The 17512-nt window shown below is 49.4% G+C and overlaps 7 protein-coding genes across 7 annotated transcripts; 3 read left to right on the top strand and 4 right to left on the bottom strand.

Moving 5' to 3' along the window:
- Positions 1 to 1345: 1345 nt before the first annotated feature.
- Positions 1346 to 1792, bottom strand: J7337_008163 (uncharacterized protein; the record flags this gene model as incomplete). The annotated part of the gene is made up of 2 exons (XM_044825787.1): positions 1346 to 1479; positions 1564 to 1792. 2 exons carry the CDS (start codon positions 1790 to 1792, stop codon positions 1346 to 1348), a joined length of 363 nt encoding a protein of 120 aa, XP_044678704.1.
- A 1285-nt stretch (positions 1793 to 3077) lies between these two features.
- Positions 3078 to 3427, top strand: J7337_008164 (uncharacterized protein; the record flags this gene model as incomplete). Its single annotated transcript, XM_044825788.1, has 2 exons — positions 3078 to 3276; positions 3330 to 3427. The coding sequence occupies 2 exons, from the start codon at positions 3078 to 3080 to the stop codon at positions 3425 to 3427; spliced, it is 297 nt and encodes a 98-aa protein (XP_044678705.1).
- A 773-nt stretch (positions 3428 to 4200) lies between these two features.
- Positions 4201 to 5935, bottom strand: J7337_008165 (uncharacterized protein; the record flags this gene model as incomplete). The annotated part of the gene is made up of 4 exons (XM_044825789.1): positions 4201 to 4632; positions 4664 to 4917; positions 4964 to 5045; positions 5093 to 5935. The coding sequence occupies 4 exons, from the start codon at positions 5933 to 5935 to the stop codon at positions 4201 to 4203; spliced, it is 1611 nt and encodes a 536-aa protein (XP_044678706.1).
- A 2593-nt stretch (positions 5936 to 8528) lies between these two features.
- J7337_008166 (uncharacterized protein) lies at positions 8529 to 10310 on the bottom strand (the record flags this gene model as incomplete). Its single annotated transcript, XM_044825790.1, has 1 exon — positions 8529 to 10310. The coding sequence occupies one exon, from the start codon at positions 10308 to 10310 to the stop codon at positions 8529 to 8531; it is 1782 nt and encodes a 593-aa protein (XP_044678707.1).
- An 896-nt stretch (positions 10311 to 11206) lies between these two features.
- Positions 11207 to 13033, top strand: J7337_008167 (uncharacterized protein; the record flags this gene model as incomplete). The annotated part of the gene is made up of 2 exons (XM_044825791.1): positions 11207 to 12079; positions 12131 to 13033. The coding sequence occupies 2 exons, from the start codon at positions 11207 to 11209 to the stop codon at positions 13031 to 13033; spliced, it is 1776 nt and encodes a 591-aa protein (XP_044678708.1).
- Positions 13034 to 13868: 835 nt separating this feature from the next.
- J7337_008168 (uncharacterized protein) lies at positions 13869 to 14669 on the top strand (the record flags this gene model as incomplete). The annotated part of the gene is made up of 1 exon (XM_044825792.1): positions 13869 to 14669. One exon carries the CDS (start codon positions 13869 to 13871, stop codon positions 14667 to 14669), a length of 801 nt encoding a protein of 266 aa, XP_044678709.1.
- Positions 14670 to 15354: 685 nt separating this feature from the next.
- Positions 15355 to 16587, bottom strand: J7337_008169 (uncharacterized protein; the record flags this gene model as incomplete). The annotated part of the gene is made up of 2 exons (XM_044825793.1): positions 15355 to 16187; positions 16368 to 16587. The coding sequence occupies 2 exons, from the start codon at positions 16585 to 16587 to the stop codon at positions 15355 to 15357; spliced, it is 1053 nt and encodes a 350-aa protein (XP_044678710.1).
- Positions 16588 to 17512: the final 925 nt, after the last annotated feature.

Raw genomic sequence — 17512 nt, forward strand, 5'->3', positions numbered from 1 at the left:
GGATCAGCACCCTGCATCTAAGCACCGAAGGCCAATAGGCGAGCATCCGCACTACAGGGGTCCCGGCACTGCCTCTCCGGGCGTTTTAGAGGCTTCGCTATTGGCTTGGCATACATGAGCTCTGCATCTTTTGTAATTTACCAGGCTCTAACCAGGCTCTCACGGTGTGCCTCACGCTGTGATCAGGCGTATTTTTGCAAATTCTTTTAATTCTTAATTAAATTATACAGTGAGTTCTGTATCATTGAGCTGCTGGACAGTGATGGTTAACCGCCGACGTTGAGAAACTAAACTCTAAAAACACCAATTATAGAACTTTCACAGTAGTTTCGGGTGGTCCACAATATTCGTAACCGCCCAGAGGATACGATGCGATGTGATGCTGGCGCAGGAGTGTTACGTACGACTCGGTCACTGGCCCAGCCGCAATAGCGGATTGAATCGTGAATCGGCATTTCAGTGCCGTCTCAAACGGGTAATGACCGTGCGAAATGCCTTACAGCAGCTTGTCTTGGCCCGTGGTTTGGAGAGTGTAAACGAGCGATGCTTCGGGGGCTGAGCAACTGTTGTCTTTTCTAAGCACTTTATCCGAATGTGTCAGCACTGTGATTGATTAGTAGATGCTCGTATTGTTTGAGGTTTGAGGGTGGATTGGTTGAAACACCAAGCTCACGATTTTGACGTCAATTGATGGCAAATGGCATTTACTTTAAACATCTTCTGGCCATATTTCTTCGATTATGATCCAAGAGATACTAGAGCCTCATGTGTTAACTCTTTTCCCAGTCCCATTTCAGCCCAACCTCATCGCTGCGATGGCCTCACTGCCAAGACCGTCCAACTCTTCCTCTCCAGCTCAGCCACGCTGACACTCTCACGAGTCCAACCCGCAGCCTCAATCACAAAGACAAGACCCAAAAAGAAGAAAAAAGACGAGCATTCAAGTACTGTGATCAATTAGTCATCTATAATCACACTCTCCTATCACATCAACCTCACGAATTCCTCTTCGCATACAAAAACGTCGGCATCAAATCCGCCGCAGGAAAAAGATCCCTCGTCCCAGTCTTCAACCAACAATTCCCCCCCTTGACCTCATAATTCTTCGCCATCTCTCTATTAAACACGATGCTATCACACTGCGTCGCGTTTTCATTCCCGCCGTGGACCTCGGTGTACATCGCGCATGCGTGCATACAGTCGAATGCTGTGTAGGCCAGTATAGGCACTATATCGTTCCCGGGGTAGTCGAACCCGCATGTGAATGTGAATACGTAGCCGTTGTTGGTGGTGTAGTCATCTTTGCCGTTTGGTTGGGAGCATGCGTCGGGGAGTGTGAGGTTTGTTACTTGGTCTGCTGGTTTGGGCTCGTAGAACTTTGACTCGGTGGTTTTGGTGGTGTCGCTTGCGGTGGTTGTGAAGGTTGGACAGGCGAAGGTTTGTATCGCGGATGCAGCTGGGACTTCAAATACTTGTGAACTGCGATTGTTAGCATTTGTACATTTGCCAGTATGGAAGTCTGGATCTCGTACTTTTTGCAGTTGCCCAGAGCTGATCCAAGACCTCCTCCAACACCAGCTCCAACTACCACTGCAGTAACGATAGCAACGAGGGCACATAGGCTTAATATGCTCAGGCCAAAGGGACCCTTTCGCGCCTCGACGACCTGAACATAACCCGATATTGGATCCTTCGAGCCTTGGCTATAAACACCATGAGGGCTGACCTCTGGTGCATGAGCTGCGCTGTCCGAGTAGACCTCGAGGCCTTCTTGATACCGTGTCTCCGACATCCTTCCGAACCGACAAACGTCTCCAGATATTCCGATAGAAGATGCGCACGGCGCGGTTTCAAGTCAGTCCTTTGAATCCACGTGGGAAGGCCAACTATTAAAAGAAGGCAATAGTCAATTGAACAGCTTCGGGCTCGGGCTCGGTACCGAGCTCACAGCCAAGCCATGTCGGCAGCTGTCACGTCAAACCCTTGATGTATCAGCTCACCTGCAGAATTTGAGTCACTTCGTGGGTATATATCTAAAATGAAAGTGGCATTTCAGATCCTGCAGGATCATTTTGGTTACATCGATAAAACCTTATGGATCTGCTAACCCATGCTCAGCTAGGTGGAATGGGATGAATACCCACACGGACCCGGTAAATCGGCAGTTAGAATGTTAGATGTTGATTGTGGCAATCGCCGGGAAGCTTGGTATAAGACAAGATGAGACTTGGTCTGCAGCTTGGGAGGAATCTCAAACACTGGTCTGTGAGGAGCGAGATGAGGTGATGTGACTAGTCAGCAAGGGCCTCATTGTAGTTACATAGTCGTTATCAGTCAATATTGCGTGATGGGTTTCATATGGAGCTCTTTTGTTCCTCCCGAGAGGAGTAATAATGAATCCTGTGTTGGCACCGAGGCCGTCTCTCGTCCCATTTGCGTCTCGATCCACACGGGTTCGGAAGGGTCCCACAAATGCGGCATCGATCATCGGAGGTTTAAGTTTAATTGATCACGGAGCACCATATCAGATGAACTCCAGCACGGAGTACTAAGAAGATAAACCTTACTTCTGGTAGAAGACAACCCAGTCCCTCAATCTATAGCATTCTCAATCTATACCCCAAAACCTAACCCTCCCCATTCAAACCTACAACCCCCCAAGCCCAGATCGACCATCTCCCAAAATAAGCACTCTCTGACGTCTCCCCCATTCCCGAAGAAAGCATCCACTCAGAAAGAGCCAAGCATATCAACCGCCCGTCAAATAGACATGTCCTCAACGGCCATTAGCTCACATTACCCTGTTTTCCCTACAAGGCTGACTTGATGCAAAACACTTCTTACCTCATCAAGACGCAATGTTTCACAAACCTCGTCGCGTGGTTGGGTGACGTCACATGCTCATCGCGAAATTGAGAGCATGACGACGTCACGACTTGTTCTTAATTCCAGGAACAAGAAAGTTGACAAGATAAGATATTAAAAAGGCAGCCAAGAGCTCTCCTCCTTACAGAGCTTTTTCTCCACGAAACACAACACTCACTTACCTTGGTATCTACACAATAACAACAGACAAAATGGCCATTACAAGTGCTATCAGCGATCTCCTCAGCTCCATCTACGAGCTTCTCGCCTCAATCTTCAACACCGTCTACTCCGTCATCCACTCCATTCTCACCGCTATCCTCGGCTTCGTCCAGGGCTTCTTCAACCTCATCGGCGATGTCGTCTCCGGCCTTGTCGAGGTCACCGGTGGCGTGGGCAAGTTTGTAGCCAGTGAGATTTCTCCTCCATATTCCTATCATTTTTGCCTGCTGACGATGATATAGGCAACGCTGCTATCCTCGCTATCGGTGCCCTCGGTGCTTTCGCGTACGTGAGGTACACTGCCCAGGGACGAGCTGTTGCGAACAAGAAGACTCAGTAAATACTTTGATGATGAAACGGTCTTGGGAGGTTTGCTTGGTGATGGATACACACGATACCCTGATGCACGGTGGTGAGGACCTGGTTGGTGTTGAGATACAATGGAAACTGTCTTTCGCTATTGAATTCTACCTTAGTTTAATGAGTCAAAATTAATGCGATGCCTCTCAAACTTTCGTGACCTTCTATGGTAGATCTTGTACTTGGCATTCTAAACTGCGGCTCAACCGTTCCTTGCTGGCTCTGCAGATCATGCAATAGCCCTTGTGCTAATCTAGATCACCTTATCCAGTTGCCATACTAAACCCGTTTACTGCCTCCGATGCTCACGAGACTTTGGGTCTTGTGACCAAGACGAAGGAGAGTCTGCGAATCACTTCACAGACGCAACATTCTACGGTGGAAAGCAATCTTAAGAAGATTATCCGAATGGAGGATAGAATTAAAATAAATGTCATAATTCGTTAATGTTGTAGGTTTTCCAATAAATACTCCAATCCCAAACTTGTCTAGATCCTTGAAACATAATATCCCAGAGTATACACCTCATTTCATATGTATTCCCAGTCTTGCGATATATCCTGTGAAAATACGGTTGCCCTCATAAGCCATCAAGGCCGTATCCTTTTCGTTCAATCATCCGCCTTGGGAATCGATGACATGTCGTTTAAGTCAGAGTAGCAAACATGGCCCGCATGAGCTTAGGAGGTGGTCCTGTGCAGCCGAGTCAGCCACACGTTCTCAAAAGACGCGAATAACATAAAAGGCGCACCTTTAACGGTACTTAGGTACGCTAATGGACATCCTACCTTTCTTGTCCTTCTCAATACGAGGAGGTTTGCGGTGTTCAACCACCTTCTCCAATCTCTCCTCTCGGATAACAAGCTGTCCATCGGGCAAGCGCTCTGCGCGGACAATCTCGCCGCTGGTGGAACGGCCTCGAGGTCGGTGAGCCAGCTCACGTTCCAGAGCCTTGATCTCCTTTCGGATCTCACGACCACTTCGGGATCGAGAGCGAGATCGGACGACGAGCTCCTCGGCGGGGTGATGATGATGGTGGTAAGAGTCCCAGCTGGAGGAAGTGGTGGTTGTGGTGAATCGAGATGGCGAAACGTCTCGGATGACAGTCTCCTCAGCATATTCGAAGGGTCCTGGTTGCGGGGGAGGCGGAGGGCCAGGCTGGTAGAAAACAGGAGGTGGTCCAGGCTGAGCCATGGGGGGGAGGTATCATTTGGACCGGCGGTGGTGGCATTGGAGTTTGTTGAGGGGGAGGCATCATCTGAGCGGGTGGAGGAGGAGCTGGAGTTGCGACTGGAACAGCAGCAGGAGGTGCTTGGGCTGGAGGACCTTGAACTGGGGGAGCGGGAGGAGGGGGAGTCTTGGCTGGCGGTGGCTCCGGAGTTGGCTCTCTGACCTTCTCCTTGGGCGGAGGCGCAGGCAAAGCAGCAGTAGGCGCCTTTGGTTCTCGAGAGGCGGCAATTTCAGCTTCGACTGCGTAGTGTTAGTAGCGTATCAATTTTTCAGACTGCCAACTTACCCTTCTTGTAATCCTCGCTGACCTTGAGAAGCTCGTCGATGTTATCTTGGCCGAGAGCCTTTTGCACAATGATTGTGTTGCCCTAAATCTTGTTAGAGACAATCATTCACTATCAGATTAGTTACGAACCTCTTCGAAGAATGGATAACCGAGATCAATAAGAGCTCGCTTAGAAACAAGCTTAGCAGGAATGCGAGTCTTGCCCTTCTTAGGATACTCGCTCTTCACTGTAGTGCCACCGCTGCTGCTAGAGGAGCGGCTTGAGGATGAAGAATACGAGCTGCTTCGAACAGAGCGAGTTCGAGTTGACCGAGATTCTCGGCTGCGTCCACGACGGTTGCGAGATCGAATGTATTCTCGCTCACGAACACGCTCAGGCATGGATCGGTAATCATCGTCGCCATAATAGTCGGGCTCGGCAATCTTGATGTCGTCATAGTACTCATCGCCGTATCTACGAGGTGGAGGCAGTCCTCGGCTCTTGGGAAGAGGAATAGGTGTGTAAGGAGGAGCACGGTAGTCATCTCGAGGATCTCGGTGATCTCGAGGACGGATATCCTCACGGCGAGCAGGAGGCGGGTACTCCTCGCGATCCTGGAAGATACGTGGTCGGCGGTCAAAGGTGTCAAGCGATGACTGTCGACGGAGGAAACCTGGTCGGCGAGGTGGAGATTCACGGCGAGGAAAGTCTCGCTCTCGTTCTCTCTCTAGAACATCTGTGCGGCGAGCCCAGGGAGGTGGCATATCTCGCTCTCTTTCTCGCTGAGGCTGGTAGCGATCATCGCCGTAGTAGCGACGGTCACGGATGTCTTCTTCTTCGTAGTAACCGCGGCCAGGTCGACGGTCATATCGCTCATCTGAGTGGTCGCGGCCTCGTGTGCTGCGTGTATAAGAGCGATCGTCATCGAAGCGATCTCTGTTTTGTTCGCCGCGCATTCGCTCAAAGCGATCGCGGTCCCAGCGTTCGGCCATTATAGCTGTGTGTAGCGTGGTGTTGCGTGATTGCGGCTGCTTAGGCAGACCCGAACGTATAGAGGCTAGTCCTCTGGTGTTAGTGGTATAGCTGAGCGCCTTCTAGCGAAAGGGTATCAAGTGCAGGTTAAAGGTGCAAAAACGTTGATGGGAGAAGGATGGAGGAGAGAAAGGGAAAGAAGAGACGATGTATTGGAGGGTGGAGGGTGGGCGGGATACTTGATGAGTCGAGAGGGAGGGAAGAAGACCAAGGATTAGTGGTCGGAGCATTCAACTGGATTGGATGGACCAAGATGGAGAGGATGGATGATGGAGGGTGAGAAGAGGCCGATGACGTTGACAGACTGATCCAAGACCCCGCTTGTCGAGACATTCCAGGGCGGAACTGTCCAAGTGGATCCCTCTACTCTCAGTGGCTTGTGACTCTGTCTTAGCGACAATTACAGGGGGCTGAGCGGTACAATTGCATGAGGGGAGAGCCCTGGAGCTCTACACTGTCCAGCTGATGACGACTGGTGATGATATCGAGTTAAACAGTGAGACCGGACAGCACATGATTTACATCAGACAAACAAATCAAGGGCCCTTGAAACCCCCGAAGAACCAATGCACGAGATCGGGAGAGAAACGTTACGTGCGTAAATGAACACAAACATAAGCTCACACAAAGAACCACCACCCACTGTATCCGTAACTTGACGCCAACTCGCTTCGATAGTGGTCTCGACGCCCAAGCACAAACCAAGTGGGCCGGCATAGCCAAAAGCCGGATTATGGCACATGAAATGCAGGGACCGGGATTAGTTGAGGCTGTGGGAAAATTGTTAACAGTCAGATAATTCTCGATAACTGACCAAATCTGTAGAACCATATGTGAATTCCCATATACGACAAGGAAACAGAAACAGTGCATGTATGTCAAGTCTTGGTGTTTTACTACCAAGGGAATGATCATCCAACATGGGCCGATCCGAGTGTGCACTTCTAAAAATGGCATCTTTATCAGGTTAACCTACCCTTCTCCATCTTGACGTTAACAAAAGAGAGAAAAGACGCCCACCGGGAACAAAGTTTCTCAAGCCTGCAGGGTCTTCCCCTGAAGGGGACCTAAACGATGGAGGGGAGAGCCTCAAAGGGCGGGCTTCGTTCTCATTCTCGTCTTTACCGAGACCAAACGGCACAAGCCGTGTTCTGTTTTCTTTTATCATTCAAATTTCATGGTAGCCCAAAGCTCGCCGCTCGGGCTCTGCTGCGTTGCATTTGGGTTCTTGGCCCGGCAGATGGAATTTCCAATGGGTAACTGCAGAATCGAGGTCTGTGCAACTTGTCCATCGAAATGACATATTCTTACCGAATCTCTTTTTGGGAAATAACAAACTTGCTACAGGGCCGTGTCAGCTTGAGTGGTCTCCTTGAGGCCCATCCTTGACTGAAGCTGTCGTGCAACCAAGGACCTCGAGTCGCAGGGAGATTCTCCTGTACGATGACGTCGAGAAACCAAGACACAAGCCCTGGCTCGACCCACACGAGCAACGCAATCTCCGAACCAATCATACCTTTTGAATTTTAACTAAAAGGCGTTGGGCATTGAAACTCAAGATCTCCAGAAGATCACTGAAACTCGATTACATTGAGCAATCACTGCTTGGTACCTGATCAACCTTCTTGACCTCCCCAATATCAGTTTTGGTCTAGGCTTCCACAGTAGGTGAAGAGGTGGAACTGCCAGATATCTGTAGCCAACGATGTACGGAAGGTAAGCATTTTGGAGGCACGCTCACGTGACAAATCAGCCATCTAGTCTGGTAACGCCGTGTTCACTTGCATTTCCAACACCACCTCGCTCTAGAGTCATCGGTAACCAGCCGCTTGACTTCCTACATACTCGTTCCTACCCGAGTCTCTCTACTTTACCGCAATGTCTACACTCGAACTGCCAGTGCGCTCAGTGTAACAGACTACCAGAGGATATCTGACGACATCTCAGCAATTCCGAAAAGCGATCGCTCCATGTCCAACACTACGAAGCGGGAAATGGCTAATGATTTCGGTGCCGCTAGGAGGCTCTTTCAACCTGCTTTTCTGGTGGCTATGGCCTCCGCGCCGCCATCCACTTTTATGTGCCCTAGAAGTTTCTAAAGTACAGCACTCCGGAAGGCATTACGGTTACTTCGGGGTGCGAGGACTAGAAGTCACGAAAGGAGCCTGGGTTTGTGACCGGACTGGTTGAATAAATGAAAAGCAGGCACACGAAAGACAAGAAACCATGACTTCGGCCCAGAGTTGTCAGCATGTTGAAGTTGGACGTGTTGGCGTGAGACCGCTTGAGCTGCGTCAACGCCAATTTGTCCCACAGCCTATACTGGCACGTCCAACAGGACCTGGTGTCCGATGTGTGATGCTTGGCAATTAGAGTTCATAGGACCTGAGCATTGTCATGCTATCACCTTTTGATGGAGGAACAGAGAAGTACTCAAAACACGTTGGTGATTTCCATATAAGTTAACTTTCCGTACAAACAATCGCGGCCACTAAGCTCGAGACCAAGCTCGATAAAATGCATAAAGTGCCTACCTACCAAATCAACGCGTCCTCACCCACTACCTTGCTTATCGCGAGCCGTGTTTCGCCTCCTTCTAGCATCCTCTAGCATCCCGTACTCTGGCTCCAGCTTCGCGAGCCTGCGGCTTGCCCGCTTCTTCATATACATCTTGCGCTGCCTATTGTGGCGTTGGGGTTCTGTTCGTGGCGAGGCTTCCGCTTGCGTCGATGTGTCCTTAGTGATCCGACAGCCGCAAGTTTTGTGAAGAGTGCCCTCGGGATGAGGGAAAACAGCGGAAGGGCTTGCACCAAAAGCCGTCCGCTGTATTTCCTTACCCTCTAGAGTGCCTCTCGCTGGTTGAGGTGTTGTTGCTGTCGACTGCGCCACTGCTTCCCGCATGTGAGTTCCTGGGGCATCACCTGTCCCGCCTGTTGCTCGCGGCTGCCGTAATTTTGACACTTTGTCTCTTAGGTCAACACCGTACTTGTGACCGAGGTAGTTGTGGCCGAAACAAGTTATTTCCAACATGTGGGACCTATGATACCTTTCCGCCTGATCTTCAGGTGACAGTTGACGGTCAGTTCTATCTGCCAATTCTATTGATCTTCTAATGGCCCTTTCTAGAGCCTCACGGTCTCTCTGTTCTTCGCCCTCAATGCTGTCCAACTCTTCTGCACATGATGCAGCATCGCCCTTAGCATCAGACAGCAGGGCCTCTCGCCGTCGCCGGCGGGAGATGCGACCGTAGGTACCTTTACGCCAGAGATCCCATACGCCAAAATTCCATGAATAAAAATCGTATCGACCCTGTGGCCGTTCGGGAGGCTGCGATCCGTAGAAGCAATTCCAAGCGTCATGCTTCGAATAGCTGGCCGAAGCGGCTACTTCTTCCGGGGTTACATGCTTGTTGAAGTAACCAAACCCTCTTGGCGCGGGATTATTCCGTGACCATTCAAGAAAGGCCACGTCCGCTTCATACACAGCAATGATCTCTTCCTGCGTCCAGCCCTTCTTGGGAAGGTTGATATGGTCCCGGATGTTGTCTTTTTCAAGCCGCCACCGATCAGCATCACATCCTTCAAAGCTTTCCATTAGCTCGCGTTTCTCGCGGGCTTGCCTGTTACCCGGCTCGTCTTCACGTCGCCACCTAGCTCTGTCTATGATTTCCTCCCTTAGGAAGAACCTTTGGAAGTGATAATTCTCCTCAGTTAAGTCCCAATGCGCTCGCAGGAACTCTATTCGCTCCCATGGGTCTGCCGGGATAAGAAATTTGCGCAACTCTGGTCTGTCGCTGGGAGGTGTCGGAGGTGCTGGGGGTGGGGAAGGACTACGTGGAAGACCTAGCTGGTTGTTGGACATTCGAGCCCACAAACGCTTCCAGCCTTCGTCTCCGAGGTCGCCTACAAGATTGTCTCCCTGAGAGTATGGTCTGAAAGGCCGCCCTTCAGCCTGATGCTCTATCACCCTCAGAGCTTGCTGGCGCGCTATGTACACTGGTTCGTCCTTATCATGGGGATTCCTTTCTTCGAGCATAACGTTCCGCAATTGGTACCACTCTTCGCCGAAGTGCTTTCTACCCCAAGCAGAATAGGTTTCAGAGTCATAGGGTTCTGGCTCGGGCGTCCACGGCATCCGTGCATCAAAATCGTATGTATCAGGATCGTAAGTTCGTGGCACCAACATCTCTCTACCTAGTACTGATGCAGAGTACATATCTCTCTCCTCGTTTTGCAGATTGTCAGCCGGGTGGACAATGTCGTTGAGGTTGTTGATGCTAGATGGAGGATACACATCGTCAGAGGCGGCCTCAACAGATGGAGAAAGTGTTGACATATTGTTGAGTCGGCGCTTGGTAATTTTTTGCGGATCCATCGAAATGATAATAGACGCCAAAACGACTCGTAAGATTTAGAGAATAGTAAAAGGAAAGTATGTTGCTGGGGTTAGGTTGAGGGGATGGTGAAGGGGAGGATGAAGAATATTAATAGACGAGTCAAGGAAGATGGCAACGGATGGGAAAGGGGATATCAATGGTCGGTAACCTGAGGGAGATAACAAAGGGTGGAACAAAGGATGGAACAAAGGATGTTGCTGGCGAGTCATTCATACGCCTCTGGAAGTGAGCCATCAGGATATCTAGCTTTTCAGCCAACAGGAAGTCATTAGGTAACAGTGAGAGCGATTGTTTATTGGTGTTCTTTGCTTTTGTGCCCTGGGGGCTGAGGCCTCTTTTAACCTCCCAACTTTACCACAGTTGCTGGCGTATGACAAGGAAATTGGGTCAGGTCAAATTGCGAAGGTTGGTAACCCTAGATAACTTCAGGCAGCGTAATAAGACTCCAATTCACCATGACAGTTGCTGGCGAGGGAGGCGGTGTAGATCCTATTGTGGTGCATACTCATCCCAGCCGACAAACAGGCTAAGGTAACTTGGAATAAATTTAGGATATCTTTACTAAGTTTAGGATATCTTTGCTGAGCTTATTTTTGGCACCCTTATTTGGGTCTGACTTTTCTTGCCGCAAAGGACGAAGTGGTGAAGGATATGGAACAAAGAAGGTTTATTGATAGGTGGTAAGTTCAATTAGGATAGTGAAGAATGTGGAACAAAGGATGTTTGCCTGCCTAGGAAAGTGATTATTCAATGGCAGGCGCCATATTCCTCTATGTAGATCTCAACCGCTTGAGCTTCTCATTCTAATTTCATCTTCTCATCAAGCATTTCGAAGATGCACACCGACCAGGCGGTCTTCTATCTCGCCCCGGCGAACGAATTTGCTTTGGACATCGTTCGACATCCTGAAAATAGCAACCGAAGATGCCAGGACCCTAGAGACCCAAAGAAGCTATGCCTGCGAATTGGATTGGACCAAGAGTCCAAGAGCCCACCGTATCTCGTCAGTTTCGGTAGACGAGACCATAACGATGTCATCCTGGATAAGTACTTTCCAAGAACCGATCAGTGCTATTTCGAGTTTAATAAGGAAAGTGGAGAGCTTCTGCTTCACGACATATCGAAAGCTGGTGATACGCAACTCGCTGAGATCGGAAGGATCATCGAAAAAGATGAAACTCGATCTATAGAGATAGAGAAGAAGTCAGGCTCTTTCGAAATAACGAAGGCCCCTCGGCAATGTGTCGTGCTTCTCGGGCCTGACTTATACCAAGATCGCATCGAATGGTTATTCAAGATCCGTGACGCCGAGTTTCTATTGATCCCAGGGCCAACACAACTGATAGAGGAGAAGTTGGCGTTCGCTAGAAACACCAACAATGATGAGGCACTCGAAAGGACTTTGCAGGCACGCCGTACGCTCGATCTGCAACCCGACGGATCGCTAGCTCTTGAACTCCGGAGTACCTATTTCCGAGCCTTGCCCAAGCAGGAAAATGACAAGTTGATACGATTCAGAAAGCTCAAACTGCTTGGAAGTGGCGGTCAAGCTGAAGTGTACAAGGTTGTCGATATGTATACTGGTACGCACTACGCTTGCAAAATCATCAACGTGGGGAAAATGGCGGCTGAATGGAAGATTGCTACCGGGAAAGATTATCGGATAAGACTGAAACGGGAGGTAGAAATGCTCCGTAATCTGACGCATGTAAGCTCTCTATTCCAAATCTCCATGCTTGCCTCACGCTAATCAAGTCAGCCTCATATCGTGCCATACACGCACACCCAGAATTCGGAATTCAGCCCCTATTTCGAAATATTCATGCCTATCTATAAAGGCAGCCTCCTCGATCTACTGCGAGAGCCCAGAGAACAGGGACTAGAGGAATTACAAGCCATAGTCTGCCAAATGCTATATCAGATGTTTCAGGCACTGGACTTCATTCATTCTCGTGATCCGCCAATCATACATCGAGACATCAAGCCGCAAAACATCCTGTACCACGACGACAACTTCTTTTTGACAGACTTTGGGATCGCCAAAGCTGTCGATACATCAAAGACTTTTATTGGATCGAGACCGTATATGGCGCCTGAAGTTAGGGAGAACAGACAGCACACGCCCAAAATTGACATATGGGCGCTCGGTGTGACAGTGGTGAAGTGTTTAGAGAAACATGAAGACTTCGAGGAACAAGCGAAAGGGGAGCAGTGGTACGAGTACCTCCAGACGAGCCTGAACCGACATGGCTTTTCTTTCGTATCTATGGTCAGCGTCAAAACCGATGGGCGTCCAACGGCTCACGACCTATTACAACACTGGTCGACCGATGCCAGCTTGGGTTCAGCAGTGCCGTCGCTTTCGCCCGGAACAACAGCGAGAGGCTCTGCACCACCTATCCTCACGGACCGGGCACAAACGGTATCCACGACGCTCGCCCAGCCCATGACACACGATGAGAGCTTGCAGCTATTGCAACCTAAGGCGGCGGTAATTGCATCGCTTAGCGTGCCTCCCAGTCCGCCGGCACAGCCAGGAACCGGACACGGAGAATCTGGCAAGTCTGCGAGGCCTGGCAAGCGTAAGAGGTCATTGCATGATGGGGATACACTGTCTCACTCCTCTCTGCTACCGGTACCGAAACGGTTTTGTAAGGCATAGGAGAGTTAGGCGTTATCCTCGGGGTCAGGAAACCGAGACCTAAATCTAGGATATCCAAAATAATCTTAATAAAAGATACCCTAATCTTAGTAAAGATGTCGTAAATTTATCCTAAATTACCTAAATCTTTTTATTACTTAGGATTAAAACCTTGGGGGTTTTTCCCTTCCCTACCTAGGCAGGCTAAGGTATATAAGTACCTAATGATGCTTTGACCGTAGTACCAACAGCCCTTGGTGAAATATGTGTTGGCAATAGCTTGATGCTAATGTTTCCCGAGGGGGGTGGTGAATTGCGAGGCCATACCTTGGGGCTTCGTTCTTGGTAGTTCTAAACCTGGTGTTTGGACAAGACTTTTGTTTGTCTGGTTGGTAGCTACCTGGGTGAGAAATTATTTCTTTCTTGCACTGAAATGTTCTTGTATAACCAAAACTCGCCACTGTAAATTGACTGCGGGTTTACACTTGTGTATGTCTACGGGCGTTTGAATCCTATATGGCTGGCCGGAAAGTCATGCTTTGGAAGCAGTGACCCTTGTGGGTTACACAATATGTGAGACAGTACTTACGGATTGGCTCTGGGCTGATTTAGATGTGATGCTTGTCTTCTAACACGGCTGAGTGATGTAAGTTTGCAGTGATTGCGGGATGCAACCATCCTCCTCCTCCCCCTTCTAGCAGCGTTTTGCGCCTTAGTACCTTACTTGGGTAACTTGATCGCATACGTTTCGTCCAGTTTCCAAATAAATAAGATACTCTCGAAGCTTAGGGCTCAGTTCTGCCACTCGTAACGCAAAACTCTCGACTGAAAAGTTCAACAACTGGCGCAAAGAAAAATGTCAGACTGGGTAGACAATGTCGATTTGAGCCCAGAAGGCCCGCGACATCTAGCCAAATGGTACGTGGGTGAGAATGCCTTCTCCGGATTGATCGAATGGACGACAGCGATGCCAGAGGCCTTGAAGCCGTGTCTGGCAGCGGTTACAGAGAGACTACCTACAGATGAGAACCGACCAGAAGAGGCTCGAACCCTGGTATTCGATCCCTTCATCGACCTTGGATTCAAGCGCGGCTTACTCTACAAGTGCGTTGAGCAGCCTACCAATCTGCGTGATGCCATCACACGCACCCCAAAGCCCTCCTCGCAACACAGGCGTGCCCTTGCCAGAACTATTGCGACGCAGGTCCGGTCCCTGTACGTCCACTTTCGGATTGATCACCCAGCTCTGCGGACCGAAAGCTTCGTCTTCTTCGTTAATTCCGACCCAAATCTCAACACGCCCTATATTCTCGACTGGGCGCGACAAGCATCTCCCGAGATGTACCAACATCCTGAATACCAAGCCGGGAAACCTCTCTGGTCCGACCACGTCTGGTCCTTGATGATGGTGCTGTCTGAGATTGCTGACTGGAAGCCACTTAAAAAGGAAATTCAGGACCACGCCGAGTTACGCAGCAGGAAACTTGAGAGGAAGCGACTGGTGACAAGTCCCAGTTGGAAGGGTGCCATGACCGCGGAGCTCTTCCAGTTCGGCTTCGAATTTCTTGACAAGGATCGCAGCACACTTGAGGAGTACAGCCATTGGGAGGTCAAGCGCTTCTATGATGGATTGTGCAAGCTTCTGGACCCTTTGTGATATCCTGTCCAAGGAAGCAGGCGTGCTATCATCTCACCGCTATCCGCCTCAATAGTCACTGCCTGCTCTTTGTTTGTTTTTTAGATGTCTTAATGAATTGAGTCCACATATTTTCGATACTCGGGCACTGTACAGCCCGCTCCGACTGTTTCGCGCGTCGTCTTATCAGCAGAAGCTATAACATATCTGTTATACAAAATATAAGCCCTACTACCTTAGGCCCCTAGTGTAGGGTCCTTACACTTTTATACAGGCCTTTGGCACTGTGGTTTAGTTTGACAATATCACATTGGCCAACGTATAGGAGGAAAGAAAACCAGGACTTTGACCCGAAATGACAAAAACACTTGGGATAAACTTGCCTAATCTTAGTATATCTTTACTCAGTTTAGAATATCCTTTACTGGGTTTATCCCGACCCCTTATGTCAAGGACTGATATTTCCTTGCTCCCTGAGAATTTATTATCCTTTTCTCTTCTGTTTTTTGTTAACGTTTTGTGTTTCAAGCGAGCATTATCAGACGGGCCCTTCTCAAACAGATATTTGCATTCAGCGGTGTTTCACATGATCTAGTGGATTACCTATACAAGTTCTGCCTTTTGTGCGCCCTACATGATCCAAATTCCACAATCCCCCAAGCCCTTCCTTCAGTTTCATCTATGTGCTACCTGTCCCATCCACCCTCTAACATCCCAGGCTGACAGCATTGGCGAACAGAGCATAGGTATCAGCGTGGTTGATGTTCTGCTCAGCAGTCAAGCTTTGGAGGAAGTTGTATCCATAACCACCATAGTCGGAAGTTCCCTTGATCTGGTTAAGATGGGTCATCTCGTGCAAGTTAGTGTTACCCTGGTCCTGACCATGGCAAGTTGAAGTGGTAGCAGGAAGACGCTCAAAGTACAGATCGCAGTAGGCCATGTAGTTTCCTCCAGGAACAGTATACGCAAGAACACCGTTCTGGCACGCGCCGTAAACATCGGTACAGTAGTATCTAGTGTCTCCAGCGTTGGTCGACCCACACTCGGCAGCGATCTTGGCAAAGACATCAGCGACTGTCGAGCGAGTCCCAGCGTCAGAGTTCTTGAAGTACTCTTCCACCTTCGCAGCAGGACCGTTGGAAGCAGCCTGCTGAGCAGCAGAAGCCTGTCTAGCACAGTTCGACAGGGCAGCTTGAGTGACCTGAAGCTTGCTGCCAGAACAATCACTCTGCACTTGAGCGCGCTTCTGGTGGAAAGCGGTGCGGACGGAGAAGGCCTGTGGACCGTCGACTTCGGCTTCGAGACGGTTGGAGTAGAAGGGAACTGAGCCGATCAACTCGGTGGAGTTCTCCTGGGCGAAGGATAGGGCGCCGGATGAGAGGACGCTGAACTTGCCGCCTGCGGAAAGATCGTGGAACTCGGCGATGTCGAATTCGACTTCATAGGAGTTGCCAGAGGGTATGCTCTGGAAGGCGGTGTCATCGAGCTGGGTGGTGTCGAGGGCGATGCGAACACCGTCAAAGGGGACAGTCTTTTTCTCTGTTGGGGGTCAGTATGTACAGCTTTGTGAGAAGGATGCCCAGATGAATGCAATGTCGGGGATGTGGCAGAGAATATTTCCCTACTGTGCTGGCGAGGGTTGAGTTCTATGGGCAGACTCAACCCTCAGCACCAAGCAGGCTACACATCTTACTCATGCCTCATATTCAGGAGTCTTACCAGCAGAGAAAACCTGAGCCCTCTCAACAGGAGCCGTATCAAGGAATGTTCCAACCTTGAGAAGCTTCAAGTTGCTCTTCCCATTATTGGTGATAACAGCCTTGACCTTTGAGTTCCCTTGCATCTTCAACTCAACGTTCAAGGGAGTAGGAGCGCGCTTATCCACCAGGGGCGCAGCGACAGCCATAGAGGCGAGAGCAAGACCAGCAAGCAGCTTCATTTTGAACGATAGACCAGATCGAACGAATGTGATTTAAAAAGAGTGAAGAGAATGAAAAAAAAAAAAATGAACGAATGAAGAAATGAAAGGGATGACTGCTGTGAAGAAGATGAAGACATGCTGAGGGACTCGAGGTATCGTGAATACTTATACGAATGTCGAGTTGATACCCTGCGACTCGTCTGGACTCGGGAGCAGGGGGCTTGCGACGATATTGATCCGTCCTGGTGTGGACCGATTCAGGGTTTCGTTTCGGGCATGTCAATATGTTTGACACGCGCCATTTCCGCTCTCCAATCTTGGCGATTCTCGAATTAATTGTCCGAAAATTGACTCCCAAGATCACCCCCACCTTCTCCTATCACCGTATGTTTATGCTATTTTCGCTATTTGAGTTTATCTTCCGATCTACACAATTAACTTTAACTTTGGCAATTGACTCTGTCCGATGTAACAAAATCGAAGATCTCCCAAGATTAAAAAAGGATCCAAGTCAGGTCCGGGCGTCATGCCCTTTCGAAACACACCATGTAGCATCGTCAGCTGGGATGAGAACGCCCCACAAGAGGATCGGTCAAGGCTATAAGAGATCGTCGTAAATCAAGGTTACGAGATTGGAAGGGTTGTTTGTGAATATATTAAAACAAGGTGATTCCCCGTTTGACTTGAGACGGCTTTGGGCCGTTGAGGAAGGAGATTGTGGTTTGTTATTTGACAGGCTGTTTCTATAGCGTTATGAGTTGAGATTATTGGATAGAGGTATTGTTTACGGATTTGAGTAGAAGAGTTGGGCATGATGGTGTATCAGATTGCTGACAGCATGTGATTTCCAGATGGTAATAATTGTTTCGATGGCAGCTATGATCGCCAACGCCCAACGAGCCGAAAACATTGCACCATACGATCACTCGGTAAACTGATAGAT

This window comes from Fusarium musae, chromosome 6 (assembly GCF_019915245.1).
Source record: "Fusarium musae strain F31 chromosome 6, whole genome shotgun sequence".
In the NCBI taxonomy this organism is placed as follows: domain Eukaryota; kingdom Fungi; phylum Ascomycota; class Sordariomycetes; order Hypocreales; family Nectriaceae; genus Fusarium; species Fusarium musae.